This window comes from Hipposideros armiger, unplaced genomic scaffold (genome assembly GCF_001890085.2).
Source record: "Hipposideros armiger isolate ML-2016 unplaced genomic scaffold, ASM189008v1 scaffold_266, whole genome shotgun sequence".
Taxonomy (NCBI): domain Eukaryota; kingdom Metazoa; phylum Chordata; class Mammalia; order Chiroptera; family Hipposideridae; genus Hipposideros; species Hipposideros armiger.
The window spans coordinates 1290573-1306615 of NW_017731616.1; the positions used below are offsets into that span (position 1 = coordinate 1290573).

Sequence of the window (16043 nt, forward strand, 5' to 3'; positions counted from 1 at the left end):
GATATCTTCACTGTCAACTCACAAGAAAACGAAAAAATTTTAAAGCTAAATAAATGTCTTAGCATTATTGTAAAGAAGGCAAATAATGTCTTCGCACTGTTTTAAAAATTGTTTTGAACTTGTGGACCCCCTGAAACAGTCTCAGGGACCCCCAGGAATCCTCAGACCACCCAAACCTTTCACGCCTAATGCCAGAAACTCCTAAGTCTTCATCTCTAGCCTGACCCCTTCTTTCCTGAGTTACCACCTAAAGTTAGACACCTTTCAATAATCCTAGGCACCTCCCTTTCCTTCTTTTCCCCACAGTCAGTCATCAAACCCTACTGATCCTACTTTTAAAATCTACTGGAATTTGAGAGCTTGTTGGAGAAGTGCAACCCCCCACTATAGACCTATAGACATGAGAATCCTTGGGAATTCACTTGCACTTTGAAGTCTGAGAAGCATGGGTCTGGGTAGTAACAGCATCAGTAACCAAAGTTAGACTCTGAAGGAGAAGGCAGAGCCCAAAAGGCAAACTTGAGAACACTATGATTAGAACCCCTCCCACTTGAAGTTTTTCCTCCTAATATTAAACCTTGTAGGTCTGGAGTTTGCAAAGGCGTAGTATTCCAATAAGTAAATGATCTTCCCAACTTAGGTTTCACTTCCCTCCGATTCTTTTCTCTACACCGCCACCTGGGAGCCGTCTTCATCTCTACTTTATCTTTTGTTTCCCCTGCTTCAGTGGCTCTCCATAACCTAGATAAAAGTCCAAATTCCTTACTATGAAATACAAGCGCTTTCAAACCCTGACCCCTGCCTACCTTTTACCATTCCTGCATATCCTCCCCATACCGGAAGTTTGCAAACCAGCTGAATCACCTAGATAGGCAGCGTGCATTGTCTCTAAGCTCTTCAGGTGATCTAAAGTCCAGTCAGGCTTGAGAATCACTGCCCCACGCCTTGAACGAAACTACTTGCCATGCCTCTGTGGGAAAGCAAAAGCACACCATAGTCCCTCTGCCTGCCTTCTTCTCACACTTTGCCCTTGTCCTCTGAGATGAATTCACAACTTTTCCTAACACCAATCACCAATCACCTCTTCTTTGAAGAAAGACCTCTCTTCTTTTCCCTCCCTGCCTCGCCTCTGCAGGCAGATGGAATTAGGGTTTCCTTGCTCTTTGATCCCACAGTACCTTGTGCTTACATCTATGATAGCATAGCCCATACTGTTTATGAAATAGTCTGTTCTACTAGACACTGATCTTATATGAAGGCAGGGATAGTATCCTATTCATCTTTATATTCTCTGTGCTTGGGCACAGAAGTTAGAAGGTTACAGATAAGTAATAAATGCTTAATGAAAATACAGCGATCAACTATAAGTGAGTATATATATATATATAGTCACGGGACGTGGAGTATAGTGTGGGAGTGTGGTCAAGGGAATTGTAATAGATATGTGTGATATGGGGGGGAGAGAAGCAGGCAGCGGATTGGGGGATGGGGTTGTCACTTTGAGGGGTAAAAATTATAACTACTGCACTGTGTTGTACAGCTGAAACTAATTTTAAAAAATATTTATTTCACAATAAAAAAAATACAGTGCATTTTTGGAGCCTGTTGAATTAGACATAGAGGAATGTAAAATAAAGCAAAAGCAATACCAGCACCTTCCTACCTACTAGGCAATTTCATTAACAAAAGGAAAAGCCCTTTTGTTCTACAAGTCTACATTTAGAAATAAAAGGCAATATGAAATAATTCATATATAAACTGAAATAAAAAATTTCAGTTGAAGTAGATTCAATGAGCCCAACAGTAAATATCAGACGCTTTTCAGTTTTAATAGTAAAAGGATAGAAGAAAACTGGAGGGTTATGGGTATCTGAAAAGATTACTGGGTAGGAGGAGAGTGAAGGGATATTAGTAAACTAATCTTTATAAATACTAAGAGAGACTCAATAGATAATGTCCAATTGATGAAACAAAATAGCAAGATATGTACATTACTTATATTAAAATGTGGAAATAAATACCAGGAAGAAAAAACTAAAAGAATAGAAAGTAGGCTGTGGTAAGGGTGGGTGGTAGAGAACTGCTTTCTTTCTTTCTTTCTTTTTTTTAACTAAACCTTTTAGCACTATTTGTTCATTAGAAACAAAAACTATCATTTTTTTTTAAAGTAATGATCAGGAAATGGGTTACCAAAAGAATAAAATGACATCAGAAAACAATAGAATACTACATAAACTCTACTCCTAGGGGTACTGAGGAAAAAAGAAATACTTCTATTCTGCAATTTACTATTTACCCCCAATAACTTGACTTAGTGACCTATGAATAACTGTATCTTGATGTGTATGAAATTTCACCCCAAGGGAATTCATTAATTAAAGTATCTAGTATAGAAATAAAACCTGGGAATCATTTTCCAGATACATAGCTTCTTAAAATGGAAGACCAAAAAAAAAAATTGTTTCTTTAAATCTTGAGGAAATATATATGTGGTTATTTCCAAAATTTTATGCCACTTGACTTAGCCATTAATTTGTAAAACTTCCAGATACAGAACTCAGAATAGCAAAACTCAAAAGATTTTTAAGATTTTCTATTGCTGCTCCAAATGTCAAATTTTCTATACAAATAAAACTAACTACATCCAATGGTGAACCAAATTGTATTTCACTGAAAATGTCATTACGATCTTAAAAAAAAAAAATATATATATATATATATATATATATATATATATATTTTTTTTTTAACTAAAAATACAGCCCAAAGTGATCCTTAGAATTCTTTAAAGGGAAGTGATATTTTCTTACAGACTGATTCTTTTGAAAAGAAGTCAAATACTGCATTGCATCTATAAAGAACATAGAAATATATGTTATAGGTGATCTAACTTTTACTATGTTTTGCTATTTTTAAAAAATCTATCAAAAGCACCAGGTGTGGTGAACAGAAAAGAGAAATATCTAAAATTATTTTATTGCTCTTCATAACATAAAAGCCTATGAAAGAGGAGGCATGTGAAATTACTAAATAGACCCAAATCTGGAACTGTCAAGATATATTTCAAAGTCCAGGAAATATAAAGTGAAAATTCTTGATATAGTTTTTGAAAAACTGTACTTTGACTAAATCTAAACCTACAATTTTTAAGGGCTCAGTATAAGTGTGTTAATTTAATGAAAAACTAAACTGTGATCATCTGGTGCTACAGGGGCTACTAACGCTTACCTCAAGGGAACCTACTGCAGATAAAGTCCCGTCACTTGCACAGTCCTTTCAGCTGCCTGCCAGTTGTCTCTGTGGAAGGGAAAGCCTGATGAGTGAAAGCCCTATGCCACACTCCTTTGGAGTGTCAGGGTGCCTGCAGAGAACTGCACAAACTGTCTACCCTAGAGATTCCTAGATACTTTCAGTAACACAGGGCTTAAAAAGATGCCACCTTTGATATTCCCTTTCCACTGAACACCAAAACTAAATGCTAAGAGTTACTGAGTGCTAACAACCTGCTGATATTTATCAAGGTGCTATAGCTACACTAACCCAAATAGAAAAGAGACTAAAATGGATCAGGCAGAAATAAGTTAACATCGACAGGGAACACACACACACACACACACACACACACACACACACACACACACACACACACAACAGAACTCTATAATTCAAGAGATGATATTAAAAGCTACATCCACAAAAAGTAAAGTTGCAGCATCAACAAGTGAATGCTTAAACCCAAAGAACTTCCTGTCTATACATTTTAAAAAGATGCCATCAAGTACATTATGATCAATGTGAACTATACAATGGATCCAAATGCCTATTTACAAAATCCCATGTATTTTCTTAGTAGGATAGGTGGGTGGGAGAGGAGGGATTTTTTTCAGATATTTTTAAATATGAAAAGTGAAAGCCAACAGCATGAAATTCCACAAGAAATTTCAAAAGGAGAAAAAAAAATTAGATCTATAGCTCAGAAAGTAAACAAACCCTTCCTTATTCAGGACCAAACTGGTAAGTATAACAAGAAATAGCAGAAAACTGTGAAACAACGTGTTACAAAAACCACCTTCATCTCCTAGAAGTATGAATGCCTAGTAACTGTCTTCCATTAAGAACATCTAACCACTAATGTATAAGTTCAGCTACATAACCAAAGAAAATATATTTTCTTTCTAACACCAAATACAGTCTTCAATCTGAATGCTGTGTTTCATAAGGTCGAATAAAATGCTCCTACAAGAAACTTAAAAAGTAGTAACCTTTGGCACAAAGATTGATGAAAACAAAAACCTATTTAGTTAAAAAATAACACAACAGTTAATTCCATCTTTTACTTTAATAGCACCATATTTAAAATGAAGTTACTTACCTCTGATTCTTTGTCACTTAAAGATCCCAAGCTTCCAAAACTGTGATTAGAGCTTTCATTATTTGTTGAAGCCTGTTAAAGATTTTTAAAAGGTAAAAATTAGGAGTAATTTTAAATGAAGCATATTACAATGTAAATAATCTATCTTCAAAAATGAAAATAAAGTATGATTTCTTTTAAGCAAGGAAGCCAAATGAAGTAAAAGTAAGAAATACCAACTTATTAACACTATAAATATTGGAGAGTTTTATCAACTCAATTAAGTTCTGCTGTGTTTCAGGAACTGACTTTTGTTAGCTGATGTTTTAGAATACCAAATTCAGAAGCCAAGGAATTGGGCTACTGTTAGGATAACAAGATCCCTAAACCAACCTACCACCTAATGTATAAAAACTAATGTTTCCTTTAACTGAAAGTATTATTTGTGTTCCTTAATTCCCTTCACAATCGTATCAAATTCCATCATATCCCATCCAGACACCCATTTGCCTCTCTTCATATTAATAAACTAAATAATCTTTGTTTTTTTCTGTTTGTTTTGGCTTAGTTCTTTAAGAAAATGTTTTACCATCTTGACTATTTTAATTGCTTCGCTGAAGAGTTTCTACAATTCCTTTATAATATTTTGAACTGTGACAAACAGAAATAAGCTGTTATTCTGCAGGATGACATTTGCTACATTTCCAATATGTTTTTATGATGCTTATTATTTTTGTAGACTTTTTGGGATCATCAGTATATTAGATCAATGTCTTCCAGGAATGTTTAGACCAGAGGCTGACAGGCTATGGTATATATGCCAAAGATGACACATGAATGAACTTCATGTTCAGGCAGGCTCAGCTGATATTCCCGTTTCCCTTCAATTTGTAAGAGTAGCTGCTGATCCTACTATTATTAAAAGGCTGCAAGTTGGGCTATAATTACCCATAGACTAATTTCCAAACAGATGAGTCTGAGCTATTGCATACATGTCCAGTGCCATGCTAGACACGGTAAAGGCTGTTTTCAACACAAATAGCACTCTGACTGATTAAGATTCAGTCACTATTCAGAGGACGTTATAACCTAATTAGGGCAAGATGAAACAAAGAACACCACAAACAGCAATTAAGAAGTGATAAACTAGAAATATTCAGGGACAATGAGGCAATGGCAATGCTTTTAAGCATCCCTAAATCACCACATAAAAATATAAACCCCAAATCCACAGACAACATTTACAACAAAACTGGGTGACAAAAAATTCCCCCCCCTCCGCAAAGTAGGAGGTGGGAACAGATTACCAACAACCACAAAACCTTCATGGTATGAGAGGGAGCAAAAGGAAATAGGGTGTCAGACAGATCTGAGAACAGAGACTCCCAAAACAGCAAATGCAAATTGACCAGAAGGTCAATGAGTACAGAAGCTACATCTGGAAGGGTTTCTGCCCTTTACAATAGTGACTACGTGCAAGGGGTCCATGGTGAAGCCTGAAGTTGGTGCTATCTAGCCCCTATGAACTCTTGAAACTGATCCTTCACTAAGGGTGTCACAATAAAGATTAAACTACTGGGTGTGAAATCAAAATCGAGCACAGTAAGTATAATAAACAAAAAGGAAAGAGAATGTCAAAATAAAAGTGAGGAAGACAGCAAAGCCTAGAAATCTCAGAAAAAAAAAAACACCACACTTTTGAAGTGCCCAAAAAGAGCAGCAGAGGGAGCACTATAAGAAAAGCCACTAAACAAAACAAACAAAAAAGGCAACACAAAATGATGTAGGTCAATCCCATGAAGTTATTATAAGAAAAAAGAGAGTAAGGTACAGAATAAGATCCTGATAATAAAAGCATACATAATATCCTGATAATAAAAGCATATCAGAAACACACACACATTTCACAAAATAGGTGAAAATTGTAACCTACTATTTCGAAGACATTACAAAAATGACTCAAGACATGAAAGAACAACATAAATCAGATTTCAAAAATCTCAGAAATAAGGTAACAGAACTCAGGAAAGCATTAGAAATTGGGGAAAAAAGTTTCAAAAATAAATATTAAGCCTGAATAAGAGAAAATACATAAAACAGATAAAATTTTAAGAGAACTAGAAGGTAAACAGGAGGAATACTTGAAATCAAAAGAAATGAAGGGATGAAAAGGATTTGCGAGAAAGCCACGACTACTGATGCAACGAGAAATCTTCCTAGAAACTGTTTAAAACCTGAAACCACTGCCTGAAAGAGCACAACATATACCTAAGAATATCAATCCAGAAAGCCAACATCAAATTTTTCAAAAGCCACACTTTATGCAGGAAAATGCAGTAACATATTTAAGATATTCCAGAAAATATGAATAAAGTGTTTTATATTCAATAAAACTGATTTTTAACATATAGGGGGCACATAGATAAACTGTTATCAAAATGCCAGAAGTCAAGAAACACTGCTCCCATGAGCCCTTCCAAAAGAATACAGAGAACAAGCTGTAGACAATCAAAATGAATAGAATTTCAACCTAAGAACTGAAGGCAAGCAATAAAATATACTTGTTGATAAAGGTTAAACGAGAAATTCAAGGAAGAAAGTATGAAGTTTAATGGCTAAAGTTGTTAATAATACAATGTTTTAAAAACTGGGGGATGGTTTTATGGAAAGCATAAGGAAACAATTTTTTAACTGTTTTCAGTAATCACTTTGGTCATTGTGATAGCACAAGTATTGTTATTTTGAAACAAAATAACTGTGTGTGAGATATAGAAAGAAGTAGGTGATTGCGATATTCTATCATCTGCTTTATGTACTTGAGAATCATAATTCTTGGTATACAAGAAAGAAGATACAGACGTAAATAAAAACCTTGTAGTTCTGATTTGAACTGGTAGTCTCAATATAACTTCATTAGATATTTTTACCTTTTAAAACGATTTTTAAAAATACAAATTCTGCCACAAGTAGTAACAGAAGACCTCTTATCAGACCAATGTTCCCACAGATAACTAAAAATTCTAGAAAAAAATATAAAAAACAACTACCTGAAGGCATCTGAGCAACAAAAAGTCAGCAGATTATGGGTAAGAGATAACATTTGGAAGAAGGGAATAGAACTGGGGGTGGGAGGGAGGGCGCGCGTCCTTTGAGGGAAGTACACTAGTCTGAGCTGCACAAAGTGCTGAAACTTGGATCAAAACATGCAGGCTTACTGGCTTGACAAACCAGTTTTGAGCTACCTCAACAGTTGGAAAATAAGAAGGCTTATGGTAGAAAATAAAGCACCACAAAGACAGAGTTGTAAATTCTGCCTATTACCTCTACCTATGTCTCTGGCTGGTCACTGATCTATGCAAGAGTGGAACAGACTCTAAGTCCAGATGAGGCTAAGACAAGTAAAAAAAGATGGTCCCAGTAGGGAAACATAGTTTAGATTCCAGTCTAGCAAAGTTAATTCTTTGCTAATACAAATAATGGCCAAAAAAATCAACACTCTCCAGAAAAATACTACATCAAATCCCAGAGTCACTATAATGTATCATTCACAGCGTGCAGAATATAAACAAAATTTCTAAACTTATGAAAAAACAAGAAAAATGTGATGCATACTCAAGAGAAAAGACAGTCAATAGAGACCAACCACAAGGTAACTCAGATATTAGAATTAGCAAAGATCTTAAAGCAGCTACTGTTTAAGTAGCTCAAAATGACAATGGAAAATATACTTGTAATAAATGCATGAATTGGAAATTTCAGCAGGAAAATAAAAATACAAAAAAGTGCCAGGTGAAAATTCCAAAACTGAAAAAGTCCCTCTCTACAATAAATCCACTGGATAGGCTTAACATCAGAATGGACAAAGTACTAAAGATCTAAAGAAATTATTCAGGGCTCGGGCACCCAGAAAGTCAGCATGTGAAGGGGTTGATGGTAACATGGGTCTCCCCACTGTTACTGAGGAGCAATGGTCATACAGACGACCCCGGCCTGAGGCAGCAGTGAGAAGCTGACGGGTGGTTTGCTCCAACACCACAGAGGCGGCAGGGGACGTGGCAACAGAAGCACAGGAGAGTTGGCTGGCTCTTTTGGAGCCCCTGGAGCTGGTTACTCACATGTGGATTTGGCCGGCATCCTTATTGAAATCAGGATCCCTACTATCTCATGCAGGATACAGATGAATTTATTTTACCAAGTGCAGCTAATAAAACCCGGGGCCGATTTGAACTGGCCTTCTTTACCATGGGAGAATGTTGTATGACAGGGGCTGCATTTGGGGGAATGAATGGTCTAAGGCTAGGACTGAAGTAAACCCAGAATATGGCCTGGTCCAAACCAAGAAACATACAGATTTTGAACATGGTGACGAGGCAAAAAGCACTTTGGGCTAATACACTAGGTTCTCAGGCTTTGCTCTATAGTATATTTGGTGTCACTGAGAAAACACAAGATGCCAAAGCTGACCTCAGTATAGTAGCAGCTGGAATCACGATGGGCATGTTGTATAAATGCACAGGTGACCTTGGAGGGTATAGCAGGACCAATACTAGCTTCTGTGCACTATATAATAACTGGGAGCACATGAAAGGCTCCCTGTTCCAGTCACTGATGATTTTGCCAATTTGTGAATAGAGTATACTTTAATAGTCATACAGATCAATTTATAAGTCAGTCTGGAGTTATTCTCTTCTACCTATAACTGGTTTGAAAAATTGTGGAGATTCCGATTTGCTGTGATGAAGATCATGGCTGGTGACCAGGACCAGCTCTCCTTCCAGCCATTAAAGAGCTGAAGCCAAAACGCTTTGGTGACCAAGTAATGTGGTTCTCTTCTCCTTTGAAGATCTCGCACCTGTTCTCTCTCCTACCCTTGACCTGGAAAACCACTTACTCCCGTAATTCAGGTCATGCTTGTTGTCAATACTGTATCATCAAGTTTGTTCATTTAACAATTCAAAACTCTAATATTGCTCTGTATTCCAAAAAAAGGATGAAAACAGGGAGGAAAAAAGAAATTATTCAAACTAAATAGAGAGAAAAACTATTGAAAAATAGTTGCCGGACATTATTAAGCAGTCTAATATACATATATTGGGAGTCACAGGAGAGAAAAAATATCTTAAGAATTAATAACCATAAAATACGCCAAACTGGGTGGAAGACGTAAATTTACAGATTAAAGCAGTTCACTAATTCCTCCAAACAGAATAAGTAAAAAGAAAAACATACTTAGGTAACATCAACCACTGAAAACCAAAGATAAAGAGAAAAAAAAAATCTTACTACAATGAGATATCACTTCATTACCTGTCAGAGTGGCTATTATCAAACGTACATAAATAACAAGTGTTGACAAGAATATAGAGAAAAGGAAAACCTTGAACTGATGATACTAATTCACACCCACTAAAATGGCTAAAATGAGAAAAAAATCATAACACTGAATGTGGTAAGGATGTGGAACAATTAAAATTCTTACATTTACTTCTAGTTGGAATAGGAAATGGCACAAACACTTTGGAAACCTGTCAGTTCCTAATGAAGTTAAAACATACACCTACCCTATTCCACTCCTAAGTATTTCCTCAAAAGAAATGAAAACATATATCCAGAAAAAGATTTGTACAAGAATATTTATAGCACCCTTATTTGTAACAGGCAAAAACTGAAAACATCCAAATATCACTTCCACAAATAGAAAACAAATTGTGGTATATCCATACAACAACAACAAAATGAACTACTAAACAGCAACAACATGGATATATCTCAAAAATATTATGTTAAATGAAAGAAGCCAGATACAAGAATACACTGCATGATTCCATTTACATGGAATTCAAATACAGGCAAAACTAATCTGTAGTGATAGAAATCAGACAGGGGTTTAGGGAAGGGGTTTGACAAGTGGAAAATGATTGGCAAGAGGCAGAAGAAAACTTTTCGGAGGGATTGTTCTATATTTTGTCTTGTGTGGTATTTACATCACATAAACAATTGCCAAATCTAAGACAAGGGAAAATACAAAGTTTATAGTAACTTTATTTGTAATTCTCAAAATATTAGAAACAACCCAAATGTTTCTCATCTAGGAGAAATGGTGGTGACCAACAAATCTCTCCATTTTAAAGGTACATTTTCTCTTTTGTAATTAATAACTAACCTGTAAGGTAAAACTTTGAGACCTTGTTCTCTATAACATTTTACTAAATGGTTCTAGTATCCATTGACGATCCTGGCCTTAATCAATAATTATACTGGGGAATAGTAAATGTTAATTTTCTGATTCCACATTCCTGCTACATCAGTTGACTGACATTCTTCTAAGAGACTACCACATAACATGCACAACCTAGTTTGGTTCCTAAGTATTAAAAAGAAGTGTGGTTAAATGTGGAATCAAAAGAACAGAATAAACAAAAACGAAACAAAAACAGACTCCTAGGTACAGAGAACAAACTGATGGCTGCCAGATGGGAGGGGGGTTGGGGGGCTGGGTGAAAAAGGTGAAGGGATTAAGAAGCACAAATTGGTAGTTACAAAATAGTCATGGGGATATAAAGTATAGCATAGGGAATATAGTCAATGATATTATAATAACTATGTATATAGTCCCAGGGGGATGGATCACTTGTAAATTATATAACTGTCTAACCACTATGCTATACACCTGAAACTAATATAAAATAATACTGAATGTCAACTCTAATTGAAAAATAAAAATAAAATAAAAAAGAGAAGTGTGGTATATTTATATAATGAAATACTATTTAGCAATAAAAAATAAACTATTATAGCATACAACAACATAGATAAATCTCAAATGAATGCATTATGCTAAGTTAAAAGAAGTTACACTCAAAAGGCTGCATATTACAATATTTATTCCATTTATATGACATTCTTGCTAAGGCAAATCTACAAGAACAGAAAGCTGATCAGTGGTTGCCAGTGGCAACCTAGAGGCATTGACTACAAAAGGGCATGGGAAATACTTTGGGGACTATTTTATATCTCAATTTGTGGTGGGGGTTACACAATTATATACATTTATCAAAACTTACAGCAGAATTATGTAATAAAAAGGGTTAATTTCACTACACGTAAATTATACCTTAATAAAAACCATGGGGGGATTGCATAACTGAACACTTATAATCTATATATTTTATTGTATACTAATTATGTCTCTATTTAAATAAACTAATTCATTCAACTCAATAGCTAGGAGAGCCACAGAGCAAACCCAAAGTAACAAGTAAATTATGAAGACAAAAGTGAATGGGAAAAAAAAGTTAAGATAGATTAAAACCAAAATCTATTTCTTTGAAATAAGTGATTAGTCAGAGCTCTGGCAAGAATGTACAGAAAAGGAGAATATGAAAGAATGAAAAGAAAGGAAATAACAAAGGTGGTTTTTTAAAGTATTATAACTATACACTAATAAGTTTGAAAAGCTTAAGTGAAATGGATTAACAAACTAAATAATATTAAAGAAATTAAAATGGTAGTAGAACACCTCCCTTCCCAACAAACTCCAAGCCATGATAGTTTCACAGGTAAATGCCTAGCCATCTTCCTGCGAACATTTCCTATTAAAACAGGGTGTTGATAATGTAGTGAAAGGGGAAGCAGTTCATTTTATGGGGCTAGTGACACTGATTTATACTTGTAAAACAGATAAGATAGGGTGATGAAAATGTTCTGTATCTTGAGAGGGATATGGGTTAATACGAGTGTACACACTTGTCAAAACTCCCTAGGGCCGGCTGAGTGGCGCGTTGGTTAAGAGCTGGCTTAGGACGCCAGCTCTGAGCAGCAGGGCCGCCGGTTCGGATCCCACATTAGGGCCAGTGACACTGCCCTCTACAGCTAAAATGGTGAATAACAGCTCGACCTGGAGCTGGGCTGCCGTGAGTTGTCAGCAACAGCGTAGTCTGCAATGAAGCTGCAGTGGGCTGCGGTGAGCTACCATGAGTGGCGGGCAGCTGGCGTGAGCGGCAGGCAGCCAGTATGAGCTGCCAAGAGCTGCCATGAGCGGCCGTCCAGTGGCCAGCAACCGATCTGCCTCACCCAGGAAGAGCGCAATGATAATACCAATATGGGCCAGTGAAGCAATGTCCTCCACAACTAGACTGAAGAACAAAAGGACAGCAACTTGTCTGTTCCCCTTCCCCGATTCCCCAGCGCTGTTCCCCTCCCCCAATTCCCCAATAAAATCTTTAAAAAAAAACTCACTAAACTGTTACTCTTTACATCTGAACCTCTATTTCTTCTATAAGCATACATGTAAAAATCGCAAATAGTTATACATTAAATCCAATAAATGTATTTTTAAAAACAGTGTATCATAACCAAGTAGGGTTTATCCCAGAAATGCAAACAAGTTTCAACATTTAAAACTATTAATATAATTCACATTAGTAATCCAAGGAGAAAAATTTTATGATTCTTTTTAATCAAGAACAAAAAAAGACTTTTACATAGTTCAACACTTATAATTTTTAAACAAACAAACATACAAACACTTCTTAACTAACCAGGAATAGAAAAGCTCTTCTTTAATTTAGTCTTGGTTATATACACAAAACCTATAGCAAACAATACACTTAATGGAGAAACTAGATGATTCCTCTTGAACAAGACACAGTACTGAAGGTCATGACCAATATAAGGGAAAAATGTATATATATATATATATGAGGTGTAAGAAATAAAACTAATTTTTGGAAAATAATTATTTCTTTTAGAGAAACTTAGAGAATCAACAAACTATTCAACCAATAGAAGAGATCAACAGCAAGACTGTTACATACAAGACAGGACCAACCTATAAAAATCAAAAGACTCCTAGGTCAGCAATAACCAATTAGAAAATATCATAAAAATCCTTTGGCAACAAACACTTTAAAGTATCCAAAAATTAGCCAAAAAAAACCAAAACAAAAACTAGCCAAAAATTCTTAAGAACTCTGTAAGAACTGAATAAATGGAGAGGCATTTCGTGTTCCTGGATGGGACAACCTAATCTTATAAAGATTCAGTATTCCACAAATTAATCCATAATTCAATGCATTCAGGATAAAAGTTCCATTTGAAGGAAAAAGATACAAATAAGCTATTACAGAAAAAAAGAATCCCCAAATACTAACAAGCAAATGAAGAGATGCTCAAATGTTATGAAGGAATAAAGATCCATAAATAACTTAGTCAAACTTACAAAAGAAGATTGAAGAAGAGACTTGCACTATCATATAAAAAAGACATATGAGGGCTGGCCAAGTGGCTCAGTTAGTTGAGAGCTCGCTCAAGAGTGAAAGCTCTGAGCAAAAGCGGTTCGAGTCCCAGCCGGAGCTGAGCAGCCAACAAGGGGCAGGATGGCTCGGCTAAAATAAATTAAAAAACAAACAAACGAACAAACATACCAAAATACAACAGTATTTTTTTCTTATTGTGATACTAGCACAAGAACACAGACCACTGGAACGTAAGAGAAATTTCACAGACAGGTCCATACATATACATGGCAACTTAATATATGATAAAGGTGGCATCACAAATCAGTGGAAAAACACAAATGATTTAAGAAGTATTATTGAGAAAACTGGTTCACTAGCTGGAGAAAAAGAAAACCAGATCCCTATCAGTACTATATAAAAGGTGAAGCCTAGATAAACTAAAGCAAATATGACAGTAAAACCATAAAATTAATAGAAGAAACTGTAGAATATTTTTGTGGACCAGGTTTGGGGAAGAAGTATTTAATTCTTAGAATACCATCAGGGTCCCCTGGACCCAATTTTAGCTTTTGAGCTTCTATTTTAAGCAATTCTAGCTATTTGTAAAGACTGATATTTTAGGACTTATTCTTTCTTAGAGATCATCCAGAGAGTAAAAATAAAATTTACCTTAAAAAAATAAAATGCATTCTGTCTTACAATTAATGACCAGATGCCCACTGGATCCTTTTGTAAATCTACAATACATTATGGGATCTTATTGATCTCATTTTTCCTATATTTTGTTACTAAATCATCTAGGAATTACTTCATCATTACTTAATCATTATTCCCAACTATGTTAAAACAAACAAACAAAAACCACTAAAATAAAAAGAAAATGGAGTGATGATATGACAGGCAGAATAATGGCCCACAATGATGCCTGAGTCCTAATCCCCAGAACCTGTGAATATAACCTTTTATGGCAAAAGGGACTCTGCAGATGCAATTAAAGGTAAGTATTTGAAATGAGGAAATTATACCAAATTATCTAGATTGGGGTGGGCCCAATCTAATTACATGAGTCCTTAAAAGTGAAGAACCTTTCTAGACTGTGGTTAAAGAGAAATTAACTTCCACCGAAGAAGAGTAAGAGAGATGCAACACAGCTAGCTTTGAAGATGGAGGAGGACTGCCAGCTAAAGAATGCAGGCCACCCCTAGAAGATGAAAAAGGCAAGGAGAAGGATCCTCTTCAAGAATCTCCAGAAAGGAATGCAGCCGTACAGCAGACACCTAGATTTTAACTCGAGACCAGAGTAAGACTTCTGACTCTACAGAACTATAACAAATTTGTGTTCTTTTAAGCAACTTTGTGGTCATTTATTATGGTAGAAATAGAGAAACAATACAGATTTAATGACCTAAAAGGATGATGCAATAGTGAAATAAATTATCACCTTTCAGTTGTCTTCTTGCCTTGCCCAAAGTACTGTACCATCTTTCAAGAATGTATAAAAAACTAGAGATACCAGCTTTGTAGTATGATTTTAAGCTTTCATTGACTCCAGTTGAGAATTAAGAAATATCCATCTTACAACCAAGATGGTCTAGAGAAGAAAATGACAGAGGTAGACATTTTATAATTAGACAAATAAGAAAATAAATACAAAGAGATATTTCAGCACCTGTAGACTATAAAACTGATGATGGTGACACTGACTATTCATCAAACTCAGAGTCATCAAATGACATTACACTAGATGAATTTTCTCAAATTCAAGAATCAATAAACTTGACAAGATGTTTACAAGTTAAAAATGGAAACATGGTTTTCTTAGCAGTTAGTCATTCAACAAAAGGATTTCATTATATAATATTCTGCAACAAGAATCTGGACCATCTCATTATGCTCAAAGCATTCATAACAATATCCTTTATCTTTTATGTCTGTGCACAAAGTTTTACTTGATATGAAGAGGTTTCTTTCAGTATGTTAAAATTCTTATTAAAATTTCTAATAAAGCTGTTTTTCAGTATACCTTTATTCCTACTGCTATAAATCAGTAGTAAAATAAATTAAAAATAGCAAAAAGGGGGCAGGCTGAGTGGCCCAGTTGGTTAAGACTTAGCTTAACAGCACCAGCTCTGAGCAACAGGGCCGCCGGTTCGATTTCCTACATGGGCCAGTGACACTGCGCCCGAGCTGAGCTGCCACTGAGCTGCCAACAGGTGGCCGGATGGCTCAGCTGGTGTAACAACAAGATTGCCAATTCGATGGTGGGCTATGCCCACCTGCAACTAAGACTGAACTTGGCACCTTGAGATGAGCTGCCACCCAGATGGCTCAGTGGATAGAGCGTGCACTCTTAACAACAAGGCTGCCGGGTTTGACTCCCGTTTGGGATGGTGGCTACACCCATCCATAACTAAGACTGAACACAGCACCTTGAGCTTAGAGGCCACGAGCTG

The 16043-nt window shown here is 35.8% G+C and overlaps 1 protein-coding gene and 1 pseudogene across 1 annotated transcript in view; one reads left to right on the forward strand and one right to left on the reverse strand.

Annotated features, from left to right (window-relative positions):
- The window catches only part of TLK1 (tousled like kinase 1), a 128480-nt gene that overhangs the window by 65311 nt on the left and 47126 nt on the right, over positions 1-16043 (reverse strand). Inside the window, exon 3 of the mRNA XM_019656821.1 lies at positions 4373-4444. Coding sequence (XP_019512366.1) covers positions 4373-4444 — 72 coding nt within the window. The remainder of the gene's footprint in view (positions 1-4372; positions 4445-16043) is intronic.
- LOC109390385 (mitochondrial import inner membrane translocase subunit Tim23 pseudogene) lies at positions 7434-8983 on the forward strand (annotated as a pseudogene).